The sequence below is a fragment of the Elephantulus edwardii genome, unplaced genomic scaffold (assembly GCF_000299155.1).
Source record: "Elephantulus edwardii isolate Elephantulus edwardi_28Jun2011 unplaced genomic scaffold, EleEdw1.0 scaffold00228, whole genome shotgun sequence".
Classification (NCBI taxonomy): Eukaryota; Metazoa; Chordata; class Mammalia; order Macroscelidea; family Macroscelididae; genus Elephantulus; species Elephantulus edwardii.
In genome coordinates, this window is record NW_006399978.1 from 3,543,532 (window position 1) to 3,562,042 (window position 18,511).

Consider the following 18,511-nt stretch of genomic DNA (forward strand, 5'->3'; position numbering starts at 1 on the left):
TTGTTGTGTACAAGAGCTCTGAAATGTAACAAATGAAACCCATGGAAAGATGACTTCGTTATTCTCACAGATTTTTGCTCCGCTGCTTTCCAAATATGTATTGAATTTATGCATTAGTATGGTGATTTCAGTTCTGTGAACTATTTTGGGATCTATATCAATTAAAAGTCTCATCGTCTGCCTCTTGTTCTTCAGTAGGGTTTGTTGCTGCTTGATGGCCATTCTCTGCTTTTTGTAGTCATCTGGCAGTGTCACATGATTCATCATTCTTGCTTGTTTGAAATCTTGCTAAAAATGTTTGCTACCTTTGTAGTTTGCTGAGTGGGCAGGGGTGGGATGTTTGTTGGCTCTGTTGTGTTTATTCACCAATTTGTACATTATTTGTTGTCCTTTACTACTGTAAACAGTAAATATAGTTTGGTATTCTGTCTCTTGGCTTCTGTTAAACACAGCATCTGAAGGCTGGGGACACATCTGTCACAGTTCAGTATTTATAAGACACTGGAAGCACTCAGAAACTTTGATGAAAAGCTCACCATTGAAGACTCATCTCTACCTGTAGCCCTTGCCACTGGGCTGTGTTCTCCCCCCTGAAGCAGGTGCTGTCCGTTTTGAGGCAGGTTCTCGCCTCACAAGGGTTCTGCAGTCATCACACGAGATGGCCATTTCCTCCTTTGACTTCTCTAACGGAAGAGGGTAGGTGTAGGGCAGGTGAATCTGGGCATTTGTGGGGGGCTTCCCATTTTTTAAATTTTTTTTAAATTTACTTAAACTTACATTTTGCTCATTAATGTGTTGAAGTGAAAATGAATTGATAATAATTTGACTTCCACTTTTCCTAGTACATCTGTGGCAGCACCAGAGTTGATAATACTGGAGCTGTTTACCAATGGAAGGGAGCACAAGGTCAAAGTTCAGGCAGTTAGAGATACAGAGTGCATCTCAGCTGGCAGTTGGCACTCAGAAGGCTGAAGAGATTAAATCAGGGAATAATATAGAGCTTGAGTGACTTCCAAGTCTTGATGGTAGAAGTAAGAGGTGGTTGTATAAGAAGAGGTATGTCCCCAAGAACAGGTAGAAAAACTGAGTTGTCTTGGCTGCCTGGGAGCCAGGAACTCCTAGTTTTACCATGAACATCTAACATTGAAGGAAAGAGGAAATACCCTCCAAGTTGCCTTTGTCTTAAGACCTCCTGAAAGTTCTGCGTCAGGAATAATTGATAAAACAGTATTGATATTAAATTGAATTACATAAACCTAATTTATAGAATCTTGCGGTTAAATTGGTGCTTCAGGAAGAGTATGCCTTGTTACGAGACTCCTCAGTTTTATCACTTAATAAAGTCACAAATCCTGAAAACTCTTCATTCCCAGACTGACTAGAACACTGGTTCACTGAGCTGTGCCACACATGTCCTCAGTTTGAGACTTGTCATAGATTAAAGCTGTATCATAAAACACGAGTTAAGCTGTAAGGTCTTTTTTATCCATTAGAACTAAAATTGCCAGGGATGTCAGAGACATTTTGTTCTAAGCTTGTTTCCTGCCCAATGTATATGGAAAGATACTTGCCTGTCTGCTACTTAGAACACTTGGACAACCAGTGCCAATTGATCTGAGTTTAGAATAGCCAGATGTAGCAATAAATACATACATAGACTTAAGTTCAATTTTAAATTCAGGTAAAGGAAAAATGAGCCCTGAGGAAGGAGCCCTGGTGGCACAGTGGGTCAAGATTTGAACTGCTAACCAAAGAGCTTGAACCCACCAGTTCTGCAGGAGAAAGGTAGTCAGTGCTTATAAAGAGTTACAACCTTCAAAATCATTTGGGGCTATGGGTTGCTTATGGGTTTGAATCAATTTGATGGCAGCCAGTTTGATTTTTGGTGTTTGAGCATTGGCAGACTGGCTTCCTGAAGATGTCAGCCTTAGAGAATCTACTTGAGAGACATTTCATTTTTAAGTACCTCATATTTTGAGTTTCTGCTACTGGAAGCTGAAATTATTACTGATAATAGACAAGATCACACTCCTTGTGTTGAGGGATATGCACAGTGCTTCCAAGTACATTAGAAAATGACATCTGGAAGAGATGCAAGTGGTGTGCTCACCTGTTTTGAGTGTCACAATGTTGATGCCTTTCATCGCTTGTTTTTCCTTTAACTGCAAAAGGGAAATTGCCTTCCTTTAGTAGGAATGAGTGGGGTGGGTCTTGGAGACTGCTTTGGGGCTTGGGTGTGATTTTTGGTCACAGAGGAAAAGGACAATATCTGTGGTGGTGGAGGAACATTTTTTTTAAAAGTATTTTTAAATATTTTAAACATTTTAAAGTATTTGTATGAATTCATTACTTTTTTTATAGTCCCTGAAAGTATCATCAGGAGCTCTGGTGGCCTCCTGAGTAGGAAGTTGTGCTGCCAACCTAAGGTGCCCAGTTCAGCTTCACAAGCTGCTCTGGGCAGTTTTGGTACAGTTTACAGCATCTGAAAACCAGCTAGCTGGAGGATCAGCTATGAGCCAGTTATGACTCAAAGGGAAGGAGTAAAACCTTTCTTAACTGCCACATTATTTTTATGTCATACCATGCTGACCATCAGTGTTGGACTGAAATTTGGTGACATTTCTACCCTGAAACATACAAACATATAAATTATGTTTGTATTTTTAAATTTCATTTACTTAGCAAATACTGAACACAACTGTCCTGTATACAGAGGCTAAACTATTGCCCTTTTGGTTAGAGGAAATAGTTTAATACAGGGTATTAATAAATTTGATAGTATAGAAGGAGAAGTGTTGGAAGAAATAGGGGAAGGGTAAAGGCTTGGGAGGTGAGGTGAGTGGTTCATAGCTACTGTTGTCAGTGCAACTCATGTTGTTTTTGTGTTGTTGATTGCCGTCGAGTGAGGTTGACTCTCGTAGTGGTGACACTGTGAACAAAAGACCTAATGCCTTTGCATAGCTATTGTGCTATTTAATATCCCTGTGGCACAGGGTTCAATATCATAGCACACCCAGGTTATCTCATACAGCACATTGACAGTGTGATGTACAAAGTGGAAGAATGTTTCTCCAGGTAGAACAGCACTAGTCTCATTTAGCAGTGGTGAAGTGTTGTCGAGACAAATATGACTCAGAGTAAGCTTTGCACAAAAGACCTGAATTCTGTTCTATAATTAACATAATTTCTGTACATTTATAGGAGTTTGTAGAGTTTCCAGAGGCATCTAGTTTAGGAAATGGATGTTACTCCTGCTTCCCAACATGAATCAATCTGGAAGCTCATCCAACCATTGTACATAATGAGTAACCCTTATGGTATTTGACACGACTGTGGAATAGTGTTTAGCATCACAGCAACTCCAAGTTGTTCAGTACAGCAACTCATAGCAGCTGCAGCCTTATAAACAACAGATCTGAACCTTGTCCTATATTTTACCATCCTTATCATCCCTGATGCATTTGAGCCCATTAATGCATTCACTGTTATCAGTTAATCTCATAGAAGACCTTCCTTTCTTCTGCTGACCCTCCACCTTTCCAAGCAATATTCTTTTTCCGAAATATATGCTCTAAGAATATGAGACGAAACTTCACCCATCTCTACCTCTAAGGAACACACTGGCTGCACTTTTCTCAAGACATCTGTTGGCATTTTGTGAGATATGCTCAGTCTTCACCACCATAATTCAAATGACACTTCTGTCATCATTGTCCAGCTTGCAGATGCATAGGAAGTGATTGAAAAGACAATGGCCTGAATCACATGCACCTTAGTCTTCAAACTGACTACACCAAAGCTCAAGGACATCACTTCTCATTGTTACTCATTGTCCAGCTCTCAGCAGCTTACTGTGGCAGGTAGGGGTTGCAGTTTTAAGTTGGGGATGGGCAGGCCAGCCATACTGAGATGGCATCATTTGACAGACTAGAAAGATACGGAGAACAGGAGAAATTAGGGACTATAAGGAGGAAAAGTATTTCCCAAACGTTGAGATCATCTAGTGAAGAGATGTCAGGATCTGCCTGCCAGCAATGACTAAGAGCATATGGGGTGCTGGAGTGGAGTCTGAATGAGGCAGCATCATAATCACTATAGGGAAAATTGGAACAGCAAGGTGTTAGTATGATCTGATGTCCTTTAAATAGGTCATGTGTATGTTAAAGGGAAAGGGAGGCTCTAAGGGGCTAATGCAATAATCCAGGCAAGAGGTGAGGGTTGCTTCTTTTTTAAAATCCATACATCATAACCACAAAATACTAAATGTGTTTACTTCCCTAAAAGTCCTTTATAGGAGTTTTGAGAACCATAACTAGATCATCCAATCCCAGTAGGTCAGTTGGGAGTAGAATCTATACAATGGAAAAAGGACTTGCTGGTGATAGGAATTAACTTTGCACAATTGTAGAAGCTGGAGAAACTAAGGCAATGGGAGAGTTGGAGGAAGATTAATCTCTTATCAGCCCTCTTGAGGTATTGGGGAAAGAACACAAATGGGAGTGGGTTAACAGAAGCACTTGTTGCAGAATATAAAGGAATACAGTATAATATATTTCAATATACAAAAAAAAGATTCTTACCACTGCACTGTCAGGCAGTGTCATGATGGATGGAGAGGATGCTCAAACTGTCAACGCTTCATCTTGCTTGGAACCACAATTAACACCTTTGGTACCAGCAGTCAGGAAATAAGAAGACACATTGCACTGGGAAAATCTACAGTTAGGGACCTCTCCAAATTATTGAGGACTAGTGATGTCAGTTTGAGGACTAAGGTGTGTCTGATTCAGGGCATGGTCTTCCTAATTATTTGCTAACCGTCTGAGAGCTGGACAATGAGTAAGGATGACAGAAAATTGACACTTTTGAGCTGTGATGTTGGAGAAAAGCACTGAACATTCCATAGATGGCCAAGATAATGAAGATATGTCTTGAAGAGGGTACACCGGAGTCAAGAATGATGAGGCTTTGCCTTATATACTTGGGACATGTAGCTAGGAGGGGCTATTCTTTGGAGAGGGACATGATGCTGGGAAGGGTGGAGGGTTGGCGATGGAGAGGAAGACCCTCAACTAGGTGGACTGACACAGTGACTGCTGCAATAGGCTCTTGTGTGTCAGGAAGTGTGTGGATGGCACAGGGCTCAAATCTTTTGTTTGTAGGGTTGCTATGAGTCAACAGAGAAGGTGGTTGTTAAGTCTAGAAGACCTCTGCTCTTGAGTGATCTACCACCCTAGGGTCACTTTTGTCAGGAGGGCTGGCAGGCAGGCAGGCAAAGGCAGCCCAGCACCACCACTTGGCCTAACATGGGGTTCTCGCAGCTCTTCTGATTTAGAACTGCTGAGGAGCAATTCTGGGAATCTGAACTACCTGAATGAAGTTTTGAATCAGTTCATTCTGGTTTTACTCCCTTCTGAGAATTTGCCTTTACTGAATCAGAAATCTAGAATTTAACAGAGTCCCCTGGCGATTCTTACCATGTAAGAATGAACTAGTTCAAGAACCTGGAAAACACCACCACAATCACCAATCTTCTATGCTCTAAAATAATAAACCCTGCTTGATTTTATTCTAAAAGAACATCAAATATCTTAAGCCTCAGCTGGGCCTTAAGAATTAAAGTCTTTAATGAAAAGGAGACAGACAGCAAAGTCACCTCCCTGTAATAGACCAACGTGCTAGTGTTAATTTTAAGTGAGAGTGTCATTAGAACACATTAGGAATAATATCCGCTCCACCATCAGAACTGCCCAGAGCCGGCTCCAGGGTGGAGCAGAGCCAGGGAGAGGTTACTGCTCACTGTCCACCCCACCCCACCCCCGCCCCAGCTCCAGCAACATCTCGGCTCTCTGGATCCTCCCTGCCCTACTCTCGAACTCGCATTCCTCGGCTCACATGATCCTCACAGTAGCAGTCGTTGATTTTATCCGTCTAAATGAGACAGATTAATTTGCATATAGCTAAAATAAAACACAATAATTAACAAAACTCGGGGCAGCTCATGTTCCCACGTTAAACCGGAGTATGTGGTGAATAAGGGACCTTCCCGGGGAGTCGGGACAGCACTGATCGCAGGGATCTCTTTCGCCCTGTCCTCTGCCGCCCCACGCCGAGCCCCTGGGTAACAGGGGATCCCCGCGTCTTTGTCTGAATGTGGACCGTGGGTAGAAGAAGCGGTCAGAGATGCAGACACGCGCTCCACACGACGAATGCCGTGACTACACGCACGCGTGTGCTAATTTTGCGACCCGGAAGAGCTTCTCCGGTCTGGGTGGCGACCCGGAAACAGCCGCAGATGTGGAAGCGGGAGGGACGAGCGTTTATGAAGCAAGGCCGCTGAGAACGGCTGTTACCCGGACGATGGCGGGGACGGCGCTCAAGAGGCTGATGGCTGAGTACAAACGTGAGCTCGGGGTCCCGTGCTGGCTTTCCCGACGCCCAAGCCCCATTTGTGGGCCTTCCCATCTACCCCCAGCAGATCCCTGGCGGGCCGGAGCCGGCTGGCCAGCCCCTAGCCCTTTTATTTTCGTCCTGACAGCCGGTCAGCAGCAGGCCTCGGATCTCCCGTTCCCCTCTGTCCCGAGACTGGACACATCCAGCTGTGCCGACTCGGCCTCTTGGTGTCAAGTCTCAGGGTGAGACAGGCGGATCCTCCCCCAACACTGCCCTGGTCTTCCGGTATTGGTCTGGGGGTAGGACCTAAAATTTGTGGTGGACATTACAGCCGTGGACCCTTAGGGCATGGTGTGAGGGTGTGAGGAGGCAGAGGTCGGGGAAAGGCGCTAGATCACCCTTGTGTCAGCTGCCAAAAAAAACTTTTGCGAAAGGAAACAGCCCGTCTTTCTCCCGCACAGCAAGTGGTGTAGTCTTAACTGCCAACCTTTCTCTTAGCGTCCCAGCTCTCTGCCACGAGGGCTCCTTGTGCCAGCTGTGTACGTGCTTAAATTAGTTCCGATGTGGGAGTCCCGGACTCGTTAAACCACTGAATCATGCTTGCTTGTTCACCAATAGTAAATAACCTTGCCCGTTAATCTTGTCTTGAATGAGTAATTATTGTTAAACGAGATCGAAATAGTATGAAAAAAAGGAATCGTTTTGTTTACTCATGAGCATTTTGAGTGCTCTTTGATCCTTTGTATTGATCCAGATTTCCACCTGATATCATTGCCTGTTTAATGGCCTTCTTTGTAACGTTTCTTACAGTGTAGGTTTTCTGATGATGCATTCTTTTAGTTGTTGTATGCCTAGAAGTGTAGTTTCACTTTTGCTTTAAAACATACTTTTTCTTGAGTTAAGAATTTTGGATTGCCAGTTTTTCTTTTTATCCCCATTTCTTATTTTAAGGACTAGACGTTGCATCCCTTTTTATTTTTGGGGGGAGTGGCTTGTATTATTTCTAATGAGAACGTTATTATTTAAATTTTTTTCCATATGTGCCTTTTTCTCCCGTCCACTTTTAATATTTTCTGTTTATAGCTAATTTTAAGCAGTTTTATTATGGAGAGCTCTCGTGGAGTGTACCATAGAGGTGTACCAAGGAACCCTAAGGTGGCTTTCTGGTCGTTTGAATCCAGTCTACTAAGTGGCTCGGTTGGACGAAGATGGACAGTGTCCTGTGTGATTTGCCACTTTGAAAAGCTGCTTGAGGGTCAGCTATGAGTCAGTTCTGACCCCATGGCCATCAGTTGGTTTGTTTTGGGTTTTTTCCCTCATTTCCTTGTTGTATTTTGGGTTTTTGAAATGTTTTGTGGTTACTTGTGCTTTGGAGTTACTATACATCTGTTGTTTTTGGATATAATTTTAATAAAATTTGAGAAATTTTTAGCTATTTTTTGCCCAAAATATTTTTTTTTTCACTGTTCTTCCCTCTCCTTGTTGATCGATCCTCTGGGTGTGTTTTCAGAGGAGATTGACCATCTTTCGCCTGTGGAGCAGCTTGTAGATTCTTTGGGATTGTAGCACAGCCTCTTAGCATTAGGCCACCAGAAATCCCTTCTGTTAGGGTATTATAACATATAATTGTAAGCCACTTGATGTTCTTTCACAGCTCAACTAATGTTCTGTTATTTTCTTTTTTTTAGTCTTTCTGTGTTTCATTTTGGTTTATACTTCTGTGCCCTCATATTAATTTGATCTACAGTGTCTAATCAGTTATTTCTCTGTAATAATGTTTGGTTTGTTTTAAGCACTTATTTTTATGCTTAAACGTCCTAACTGAATTTTTGCATTGTCATTATTATTTCTCCTCAAAATGCTTAGTCTTTACCTCTGGTCTTTCCCCCCTCTGTACTATTGTTGTGTATTTCTGGTTGTACTAGCTGGTACTGTGTTTTAAATGTTACTTTATTGCTTTTGTTGTTGCTTATATCCACAACAACACATATACCAATTCAGTAGTTTCTCCAGTACTATTTAGTGACATGAATTACATTCTTTGAATTGTTCAATCATTCTTACCCTTATTTCTGAGTTATTCCTTTGCCACTAACATACACTCACTGCCCTTAAGGTTTCTATCTAATCTTTTGAATTTCTGTTGTCAATTTGATCCTATCTGGATCTTTAAAGAATGTAATGCTCTAGGCAGTCCTTTTCTTTAAAAACAAACCCAAACCAAACAAAAAACTTGTTGTGATTGCACAGTCAAATGCCTCTCATAGTCAGTAAAGCAGAAATAGACATTCTTCTGGTATTCCTTACTTTCAGCCAGAGTCCATCTGACATTTGCCGCAATATCCCTGGTACCGTGGCCTTTTCTAAATCCTGCTTGAGCTTTGGGCAGTTCCCTATCTGTGTACTCTCCTACCAGTTTTTGAATGATCTTCAGCAGTATTTTGCTTGCATGCATGTGATATTAATGAGATTGTTTGGTAGTTTCCACATTCATTTGGATCACTTTTCTTGGGAATAGGAACAAATGTGGAGCTCTTCCAATTCATTGGCCAAACTACTCTCCTCCAGATTTCTTGGCACAGACTGGTGAGTGGCTCCAGGGCTGCATCTCTTAATTAAAACAAAAGCATTTGTGTGCATGATAACAAGTTGTGGCTGAATTCTGAGCACTTAATTGTGCTTTTGTGGAACCTGTACCTGGACCAGGGGGCTGTTGTATGAACAGAGCAGGGGACCACTGCATTCTTTAAAATTGAAATGGGAGTGCATCAGGGTTGTATTCCCTCTCCATACCTATTCAATCTGTATGCTAATAAGCACATTATCCAAGAAATTTCCTCTCTATACCTATTCACTCTGTATGCTGAACACGTTAGCCAAGAAGCTGGATTCTATGAAGAGGGGTGTGGCATCAGGATTGGATCAAGGAATGCAGCCTTCTGTGTGGCTTTCATCTCAATATCAAGAAAAAAAATTCTTACCACTGACTGATAGGCAGTGTCATGATGGGTGGAGAGGAGTTTGAAAACTGTCAACAGCTTCTTCTTTCTTGGATCCATAATTAAATCCTTGATACCAGAATTCAGGAAATAAACAGACATATTACACAGGGAAAATCTGCAGTTAGGGACCCCTTCAAATTATTAAGGACCAAAGTGCATCTTAGTCAGGCCATGGTCTTTCCCATTATTTGCTATATATTTGAAAGCTGGATAATGAATAAGGAGGACAGAAGAAGAGTTGATGCTTTTGAGCTTTGGTGTTGGAGAACAACACTGAACATCTCATGGATGACCAAGAGAACAAATGGATGTGTCTTGGAGAGGGTGCAGCCAGAGAGCTCTTTGGGGACAAGAATGATGACGTTTGAACCCACATGCTTTGGGCATGTTGCTAAGAGGTGCTATTCCTTGGAGAAGTATGTGATGGTGTTAAGGGTGGAGGGTTGATGAAGGAGAGGAAGACCGTCAACTAGGTGAATTGACACTGCTGCGATGGTTTCTTGTGTATCAGGAATTGTGAGGATGGTGCAGGATAGGACAGAGGTTAGATCTTTTGTTCATAGTGTAACTGTGAGTCATACTCAGCAGCACCTAACAGCAACAAAAAACTAGGTAAGCTAACTATTACTTAGTTTTAAGAAGACTTCAGTGGACATTTTTTTTATGTAATATTTAAAGATTAACTCAGGGCAGTAGTTTCAGCAGTTCATCTAGTCTTCATGGTTTAGGCATTCTGGCGTACATGAGTTGAAATTATGTTCTGTATTTTTTCCCCCTCTTGGTCAAGATTCTTTTATTATTAAGTCTTTGATCTCAGTGTTCATTAATGGTAGTTGGACACTATATAGTTCTGATTTCATAGCAAAGGAGGCAGTTGTTCATGGAGGCACCTAAGTGGACAATATTCCACATCCTTTTTCTGACACTCTTCTCCTTCAGGTATATCAAAGACCAGTTTTGTCGCGGATGTCTGCTTGCAGACTTGTAAACCTCTCACCCTCATCACAGTGCAGTGAACTAGGAGGTAGAATTAAAAGCATTTAACAAGTTATTAGGCCACTTAACTGGATTGCCCCATAAAACCATGACCCTCAACTTTCAAATCAAGGAACCCAATGTCATGTAGTGTTTGCTTATATATAATAAAAATATATAACAGCCACAGCAGCTACCCTTTTCCTTAAAATTGTTGTAAAAAAGTTTACAACATTTATAACTTGCTAATTCAACTTTTTTGTAGTAGTAAAATTTTGACTTAGAAAAATCAAATGACTACCCAGGGTTACTTTTTTGTGGAGATCCCTGGGTGGCATGGTTTGTACTTGTCTACAAAGTGGGAGAAAGATAAGCAGTCTTGTCCTGTGTGATTTATAGCCTCTGAGAATGTGGGTGGTCAGCCCTAGGTTGGTTTTGACCTGATGACAAAGGAAAATGAGACTAAACAAAAGGTTGGTTGTGTCCACCTGGCACTACTGTGGAAGAAGACTTCCATGGAAGCTATTTGCTTCGTAAAATTCATAGCCTTGAATACTCTAGATGTCTCTAACACTAGAAATCATTAAGAGTGGGCATAAACTCCTCCACAACAATGGGTTTGGTGTTTTAGTTGATATCAGATTGAATGTTACAATGAAAGTTTTTCCTTGTTGGATGTTGATTATTACTTTACTCTGAAAATCTACTTGAGTTTTATTCTGGGTTAAGGTTCTTGAAAAGAGTTTGTTCCTTTCCTGTCAGGCTTTTAAGATTTTGTTAGGTGAGTCCAAGTAGTTTTTCTTTGAATGGACACAAATGATCTCTTCCAGTCAGTTGACCAGGTAGGTATTTTGTATAGATGAGTGAAGGTTTTTAGCTTGTACCCATTTGTTTAACTATCTCATTTGTTGTTCTGCCAATTCCTATTCTTGTTCTTAGGTGCCACCAAGTTGAGTGTAACTCTGCAATTTTGTGAACAACAGCTATGAACCCTGTTCTGTCCTGTGCCATCTTCATCGTCTCTGACAAATTACTGCAGCCACTATGTCATGCTATCTCATTGGGTGTCTTCCTCTCTTTCGCTGACTCTCTGCCTTTCCAAGCATGATATCACTTTCTAAGGAATAGCCTTGTGTGGCAACATGCCCAGAGTATGTGAGATGAACCTTTGTCATCCTTGATACCAAGGAGCATTCTGGCTACACTTTCTCTAAGGTGTATCTCTTTGTCCTTTTGGCCATCCATGGGGCATTCAACACTCTTCTCCAACACCTCAGTTCAAAGGCATCACTTCTTCTATCATTCTTTGTTCAGCTCTTAGCAACACAGCAAGTGATTGAGAAGACTGTGGCCCGACTCAGACTCTCCTTAGTCCTCAAATTAATGTCATTGATTCTTAATAATTTGGAGAGATTCCTTAATGTAGACTCACCCAGTGCAATATATATCCTGATCTCCTGATTGCTTGTACCCAAGTGTATTGATTATTGATCCAAGTAAGATGGATCAGTCTTTTCTCCATTAATCATGATGTTGTTTATCAGTCCAGTGTTGAGAATTTTTGTTTTCTTAACATAGAGATGCAATCCATATTGAAGACTACTGCAGCTAGTGCTTCATGTCCTTCTCACTTTCAACAAGCAAGGTTGTATCATCTGTATAACATAGGTTATTGATGAGTCTTCCTCCAATCCTGATGCCACAATCTTCATCATAAAGTCAATCTTCTTAAATAATTTGTTCAGCATACAAATTGCGTAAGTATGAAGAAAGGATACAACCTGAAGCACACCTTTCTTTTTTTTTCCTCTTTTTTTTAAGCACACCTTTCTTAATTTCAAACCACGTAGTGTTCCCTTGCTGTATTCACACAGTAGCTTCTTAAGTCTAGGTATTGGTTCCACATCACCACAGTTAACTGTTGTTGTTTTGTGCCATCAAGTCACCTGCAACTCACAGTGACTGTTTGTACATCTCTGAACCCTGCTCTATCTTGAGTCAACCTTATTGTCTCTGATACACCTACTACCATTATCACAGTCACTGAATCAGTCCGTCTCACGGAGAGTCTTCTTCTCTTGCACTGTCCCTCCACTCTCCCAATCATAATGTCCCTCTTCAAAGACTGGACCCTCTTTGCAACATGCCCCTAATATGTCAGACGGAGCTTTAGATTCCTTGCCTCCAAGGAGCAGCCTGGTTTCACCCTCTCTAGGCTCAACCTTTTTGTTGTTTTAGCAGTCCATGGTATATTCAGTACTCTTCTCCAGCACCACAAAGGCACCAATTCTCCTTCTGTCATCCCTAGTCATTGTCCAGCTCTCTGATAGATAGTAAGTAAATGTAAAAACCATAGACTGGATCAGGCACACCTTAGTCTCTAAACGGACATCATTGCATCTCAGGATTCAGGAAGGGTCTCTGTCAGCAGATTTACCTAAGGCAACTTGTCTTTTGATTTCCTGTTTGATGCCAGGAGTGTTGATTCTGGAACTGAGCAAGCTGTTACTGTTAACAACCTCACTGTCAGCTAGTTGGCCTGGCACAGTGACTGCAAAGATAGGCTTGAGTATGGCAGAGATTGTGAGGGTGGTGTAAGTTAAAGCCAAGATAAGCAGTTTTTTAGAGTTTAGGTAGTGGACACTTTGGCACCTACCAACATTATAACAACATCATTCCATCATCATAGTGGCACTTTTACTGATTTTTAATGTTTGTGGTGAAACAAATTCCTTTATGTGACTTTTGCCTTGAATATTTGGTAAATCAGCTTGCGAGACTTCTTCCACTAAGCCCCAAGGCTTTGCAGTGGTTTTCATTTCCTGAGGTTTATGTTGTTTGTCTACGTTGATTGATATTTCCTGCATAAACTGCAAAGAAGCAGATGGCTTGTTGCTTTTGTCTGGCCTTTGACTGCAACATGCCTCGTGATTCCCATGCACCCTGCAGTGATAGTCAATCTATTATGCAAATGAAGTAACTCTAGGTTGTGCAGATTATGTGACTTAGGTCCATGAGGGAATTACATACCGTCTGTCTGACCCTGGTCGGGGAGAGCTGTCCTTTGAAAATGAAAAAGGGTTTATGTCTCATCTCCCTTTGTTATTATGGTTTAGGTAGAAACTTACAGAGCAAATTAGTTTCTCACTTCAACAATTTTATATAAATTTTATTTTGTAATGTTAATAGCAGTTCCTCCAATGTAACTTCCACCATGTGTTTTCCTTTTCCATTTATACTTCTTTTCTATTCTCTCCTCTTTGCTTAACTTTATCTGTGGGCAGATGTTGCCTTTTGGTGTCCTGTGTTTGATCTAAAGTTTTCTCCCTTGGTGTTATTTTTTACCTATACATTTGTCTGAGTGAGTTCAAGCTGTTCAAGGAACTGAAGAACAAATTCAAACCTCGAGTTCCTATAATCAAGGATGCTTTAGGCAGACTATTAAATGATCCAGGAGGTATAAAAAGAAGATGGAAAGAATATACTGTGTCATTGTAGCGAAAGGAATTAGCAGACACAGAGGAATTTAATGAAATAACATATGACCAAGAGCCTATGGTGATGAAGAAGTTCAAGCTACTTTCAAAGAAATAGCAAAAATAAGGCCCCAGGAATAGATGGTTTACCAATTGACATGTGTCAGCTAACAGATGCTGCCCTGGACGTGCTCAACAAGTTGTGTCAAGAAATCTGGAGAGTAGCCACTTGGCCAACTGACTGGAAGAGATCTATATTTGTTCCTATTCCAAAGAAAGGTGACGCCACAGAATGTGGAAACTATAGAACAATATTGTTGATTTCACATGCAAGCAAGATTCTACTGAAGATTATCCAAAAACGACTGTAACACCACATCAGCAGAGAACTGCATCAGGATTGGTGGAAGATCTAGAAACAATCTCCGTTATGCAGATGACACAACCCTGCTTGCTGAAACTGAGGAGGACCTGAGATGCTTGCCGCTGCGGGTCAGGGACTGCAGCCTTCAATATAGATTGAGGTTCAATGTCAAGAAGACAAAGATTCTCACCACTGGACCAATTGGCAGCATCAGGATGGATGGTGAAGAGATTGAGACTGCTCACAGCTTTAGTCTACTTGGTTCCACAATCAACACTCTTGGCACCAGCAGCCAGGAGATTAAAAGACGTATTACGATGGGAAAAATCTGCTGTTAGGGACCTCTCTAAAGTACTCAAGAGCAACGGTGTGTCTCTGGAGACTGAGGTGCGTCTGGTACATGCCATGATCTTTGCAATCATTATGTTTCAGAGAGCTGGACAATGACCAGGGAGGATAGAAGGAGAATTGATGCTTTTGAGGTTTGGTGTTGGAGAAGAGTGCTGAGGGTGCCATGAACTGCTAAAAAAACAAACAGATTCATCCTGGAGAGGGTTAAATCGGACTGCTCCTTGGAGGCAAGGATTCTGAGGCTTCGTCTGACATACTTTGGTCATGTTGTAAGGAGGGATTGGTCCTTGGAGAGGGACATCATGCTTGGGAGGATGGAGGGCAGGCGCAATAGGGGAAGGCCCTCTGGGAGATGGATTTATTCGGTGACTGGGGCAATCAGGATGAGTGTGTCCGAGACAGTGAGATTGGCACAGGACAGAGCAGAGTTTAGAGGTGTTGTACATAGGGTCACTATGAGTCACAGGTGACTCGACGGCACATAACAACAACAACAACAACACACATTTGTTTATTGTTTGACTGAAAGTTGATCCATGAGTTGATGGAGATTACTTATATCAACAGTCATCCTCACAGAGGATTTGGAAAAAAGAAAAGCTAGAGAGACAGAAGAGGAGAAACGGAGAGAGAAGAGCTGAAGACCCCACTAAAAGAGCTGTGACATGAGTCAAGAGTTGCAACAATAAAGATAGCAAGATGCTTAGAAGAGGCCCTCCAGTAGACATAGTGGCAGAAAGGTCTGTATGGCAGAGTTAGTGGTAACAGCTTAAACCTGCTTCTAGGAATGCAGCTAAGACCTGAGTCGAAGCTGCTATATTGGCTATGAGCTGTGCCAGCAGCGGGGAGGATGAAGGCAGAGAGGCATGCATGACCAAAAGGAAACTTGTTCTGGGGAGGCCAGAAGGGGATCCATGTGACAGAGAGGGGGCATGCATGGCAGAGAAAAGCCTGCTATTTTGCACAGCCTACTTGCAGCTGGTCCCTGTCTTGCACTAATAAGAAAGGGAAGGATATGCTCTCTACTTTGAAGGAACTCTTCGAGCCTTTGCATTATGTTTCTTGCTCCTGATCCTGAGCAGTTACCTTTTCATCTTGAGCTCCAGTTGTATGAACAGTGTTTGAAAAGTTTGCTTTCAAGGTCAAGCTGGCAGAAAATAAGGTCCCAGGAATTCATGGAATACCAATTAATGTTTCAGCAGATGCAGCCCAAGATATATTAGCTCACTAATCTATGCCAGGAAATTTGTAAGACAGCTATCTGGTCAGCTGACTGGAAGAAATTAATATTTGTTCCCATTCCTGAAAAGGGTGATCCAATAGAATGTGGAAATTATTAGATAGTATTGTTAGTATCTCTTAAAAGTAAAATCTTGCTGAAGGTTATTAAAAACCAGCTGGAACAGTACATAAACATGGACCTGCAAGAAATTAAAAGTTGGATCCAGAAGAGGCCATGGCACAAAGGAGGTATCTTTGTTGATAGGTATTGGCTGAAAGTAGATTACTTGTGTTTAATGACTATATAAAGGCATCAGTGTGGATTATAACAAATTATGGTTAACACTGAGAAGAATAGAATCTCAGAATCCTCCATTGTGCTCATAAGAAACCTATATTTAGACCAAGACGTGGTCCGAACAAAACAAGGGATTATGGTTTCAAATAAAGGTATATGTCAGGTGTGTCCATTTTACGCACATATTTAATCTGTATACTGAACAATCATTGGAGAAACTGGACTCTGTGGAGAAGATTGCACCATTGAGATTGGAAGAACACTCAACAACCTCTTCTATGCAGTTGATACAGTCTTGGTTGCTGAATGGGAAGAAGACTTGAAGTATTTGCTGCAGAAGATCGAAGACTACAGCCTTCAATGTGGATTTCTTTTTTTTTTTTTCAATGTGGATTTCTAAATATTTAAAAAACAAATGCTCACCATTGGACCAGTAGGCAATAATTTCACTTGACTTGGATTCACAGTCAATGTTTTGGTAACAACAGTCAAGAAATCAAAAAATGTGTGGTACTGGGAAAATCTGTTGTCAGGGACATCTCCAAAGCTCTGAGGAGCAAAGATGTCATTTTAAAGACTTGATCCAAGGTGGGCAGTGAATAGCAAAATGATAGAAGTAGAATCAATGCCTTTGAATTGTGGTGTATGAAATATCCCACCAACACAAAGAATGAATAAATTTGCCTTGGAGAAAGTGCAAATGGGTGCTTCTTGGAGACAAAGATGGTAAAACTTGATCTCACATACTTTTGGGCATGTTGTCAGAACAGACTTTGGAAAAAGACATGCTGTGAAAGTTGACAGGTCAGTGAAAGAGAGGAAGATCCTTAACAAGATGGATTGGCAAAGTAACAGTAATAATGGACTTGAGTTTATCAGAGATTGAAAAGATGGAGCAGGATCTTGTGCTTAGGGTCACAATGAGTTATAGTCAGCTTCATGGCTTTTAATACGGATTGAAGTTCAACATCAGAAAACAAAGATTCTCACCACTGGGCCAATTGGCTGCATCATGATAGTGAAGAGTTTCAGATTGTTAACAGCTTCAGCTTACTTGGCTCCACAGTTAACTCTTGGTACTAGCAGCCAGGTAATCAAAAGACAAATTGCATTGGGAAAAATCTGCTGTCAAGAGCCTTTCCAGAATACTGAAGAGCAATGATACCAGTCTGGAGACCATGGCCTGACCCAGGCCATGGTTTTTGCAGTTACTTGCTATGCATCAGAAAGCTGGACAATGACTTAAGGATGAAGTGTATTGAATATACCATGGACTGCTAAGAGAACAAGCAAGTTATTCCTTGAGAGGGTGAAACCATGCTTCTCTTTGGAGGATAGGATTTTGAAGCTTTGTCTGACATACTTTGGGCATGTTGCAAGGAGAGACCAGTCCCTGGAGAGGGACATCATTCTTGGAAGGGTGGAGGCACAGTGCAAGAGACAAATACTCGGGATGAGATGGATTGACTCAGTGACTGGGGTAATGGGGATGAGTGTGTCAGAGATGGTGAGGTTGGCTCAAGATAGAGCAGAGTTCAGAGCTGATGTACATAGGGTTGCTATGAGTCGGCACATAACAACTACAGATTGTTCTATTAACATTTTAATAATGATATAATCACCTTTGTCTATTATACTGGGTTTTACCTTCGAGTTTGTTTTATCAGAGATTAACATTGCCTTCCTGGTTTGTTTGGGTTTTTGTTGGGTTTTTTTTTTGTTTGTTTGTTTCATTGCCTTTTGCTGGATTTCCACCCCCTACCCCCTTTGGTTTTTAGTCAGTCTTTATCCTCTTGTCTTTGGTATGTCTTTTGTGGACAGCACAAGATCTTGTTTCCTTATCCATTCTGGTACTGTTTTCTCTTAACTGATGCATTTAATTCATAATCATTATCTATAGGCGAGGTTTTATTGTTGCAGTCTTTTTTTTTTTTTTTTTGTATTGCTGGTTACTTTTCTGTACTGTCCCTGTGAATAATTCCTTCAGTATTTCTTGCAAGGATTGGTCTTACTTTCACTAATTCCATTGCTTTCCACTTTTCTGAGAGTGTCCTAATTTCTCTGCCATACTTGATGGACACTTGCTTGTTACAGGATTCTTGGCCGTCACTTTTTTTTTCAGAGTCTTGTATACACTCATCCCATTGCCTTCTTAGATGCATAATTGGGGCTTAATATGATTAATTCTTCTTTGTTGATAACTTCTTCATTTTTCTTAAGCTGCTTCCAGTATTCTCTGCTTGTCTTTAGTTTTGGAGAATTTGATTATATGTCATGGTGTTTTTCTTTTGTAGTCTGGCCTCTTTGATGTATATTTTCTCATTTTTAATGAAACCTGCTAAGTTTTCTTCTAGTAAATCTTCTGCAATTTTCTCAGTGCTTTTCTTTGTTTTTGTTTTTCTGTTTGTTTTTTTCTTTCTTTTCTTTGCCT

The 18,511-nt window shown here is 41.2% G+C and overlaps 1 protein-coding gene across 1 annotated transcript in view; it reads left to right on the forward strand.

The window, feature by feature from the left end:
• Positions 1 to 6,183: 6,183 nt before the first annotated feature.
• UBE2G2 (ubiquitin-conjugating enzyme E2G 2) overlaps positions 6,184 to 18,511 on the forward strand; it is a 57,685-nt gene continuing 45,357 nt past the window's right edge. Inside the window, exon 1 of the mRNA XM_006898415.1 lies at positions 6,184 to 6,403. Within this exon, the coding sequence (XP_006898477.1) occupies positions 6,184 to 6,403 (220 nt within the window). The remainder of the gene's footprint in view (positions 6,404 to 18,511) is intronic.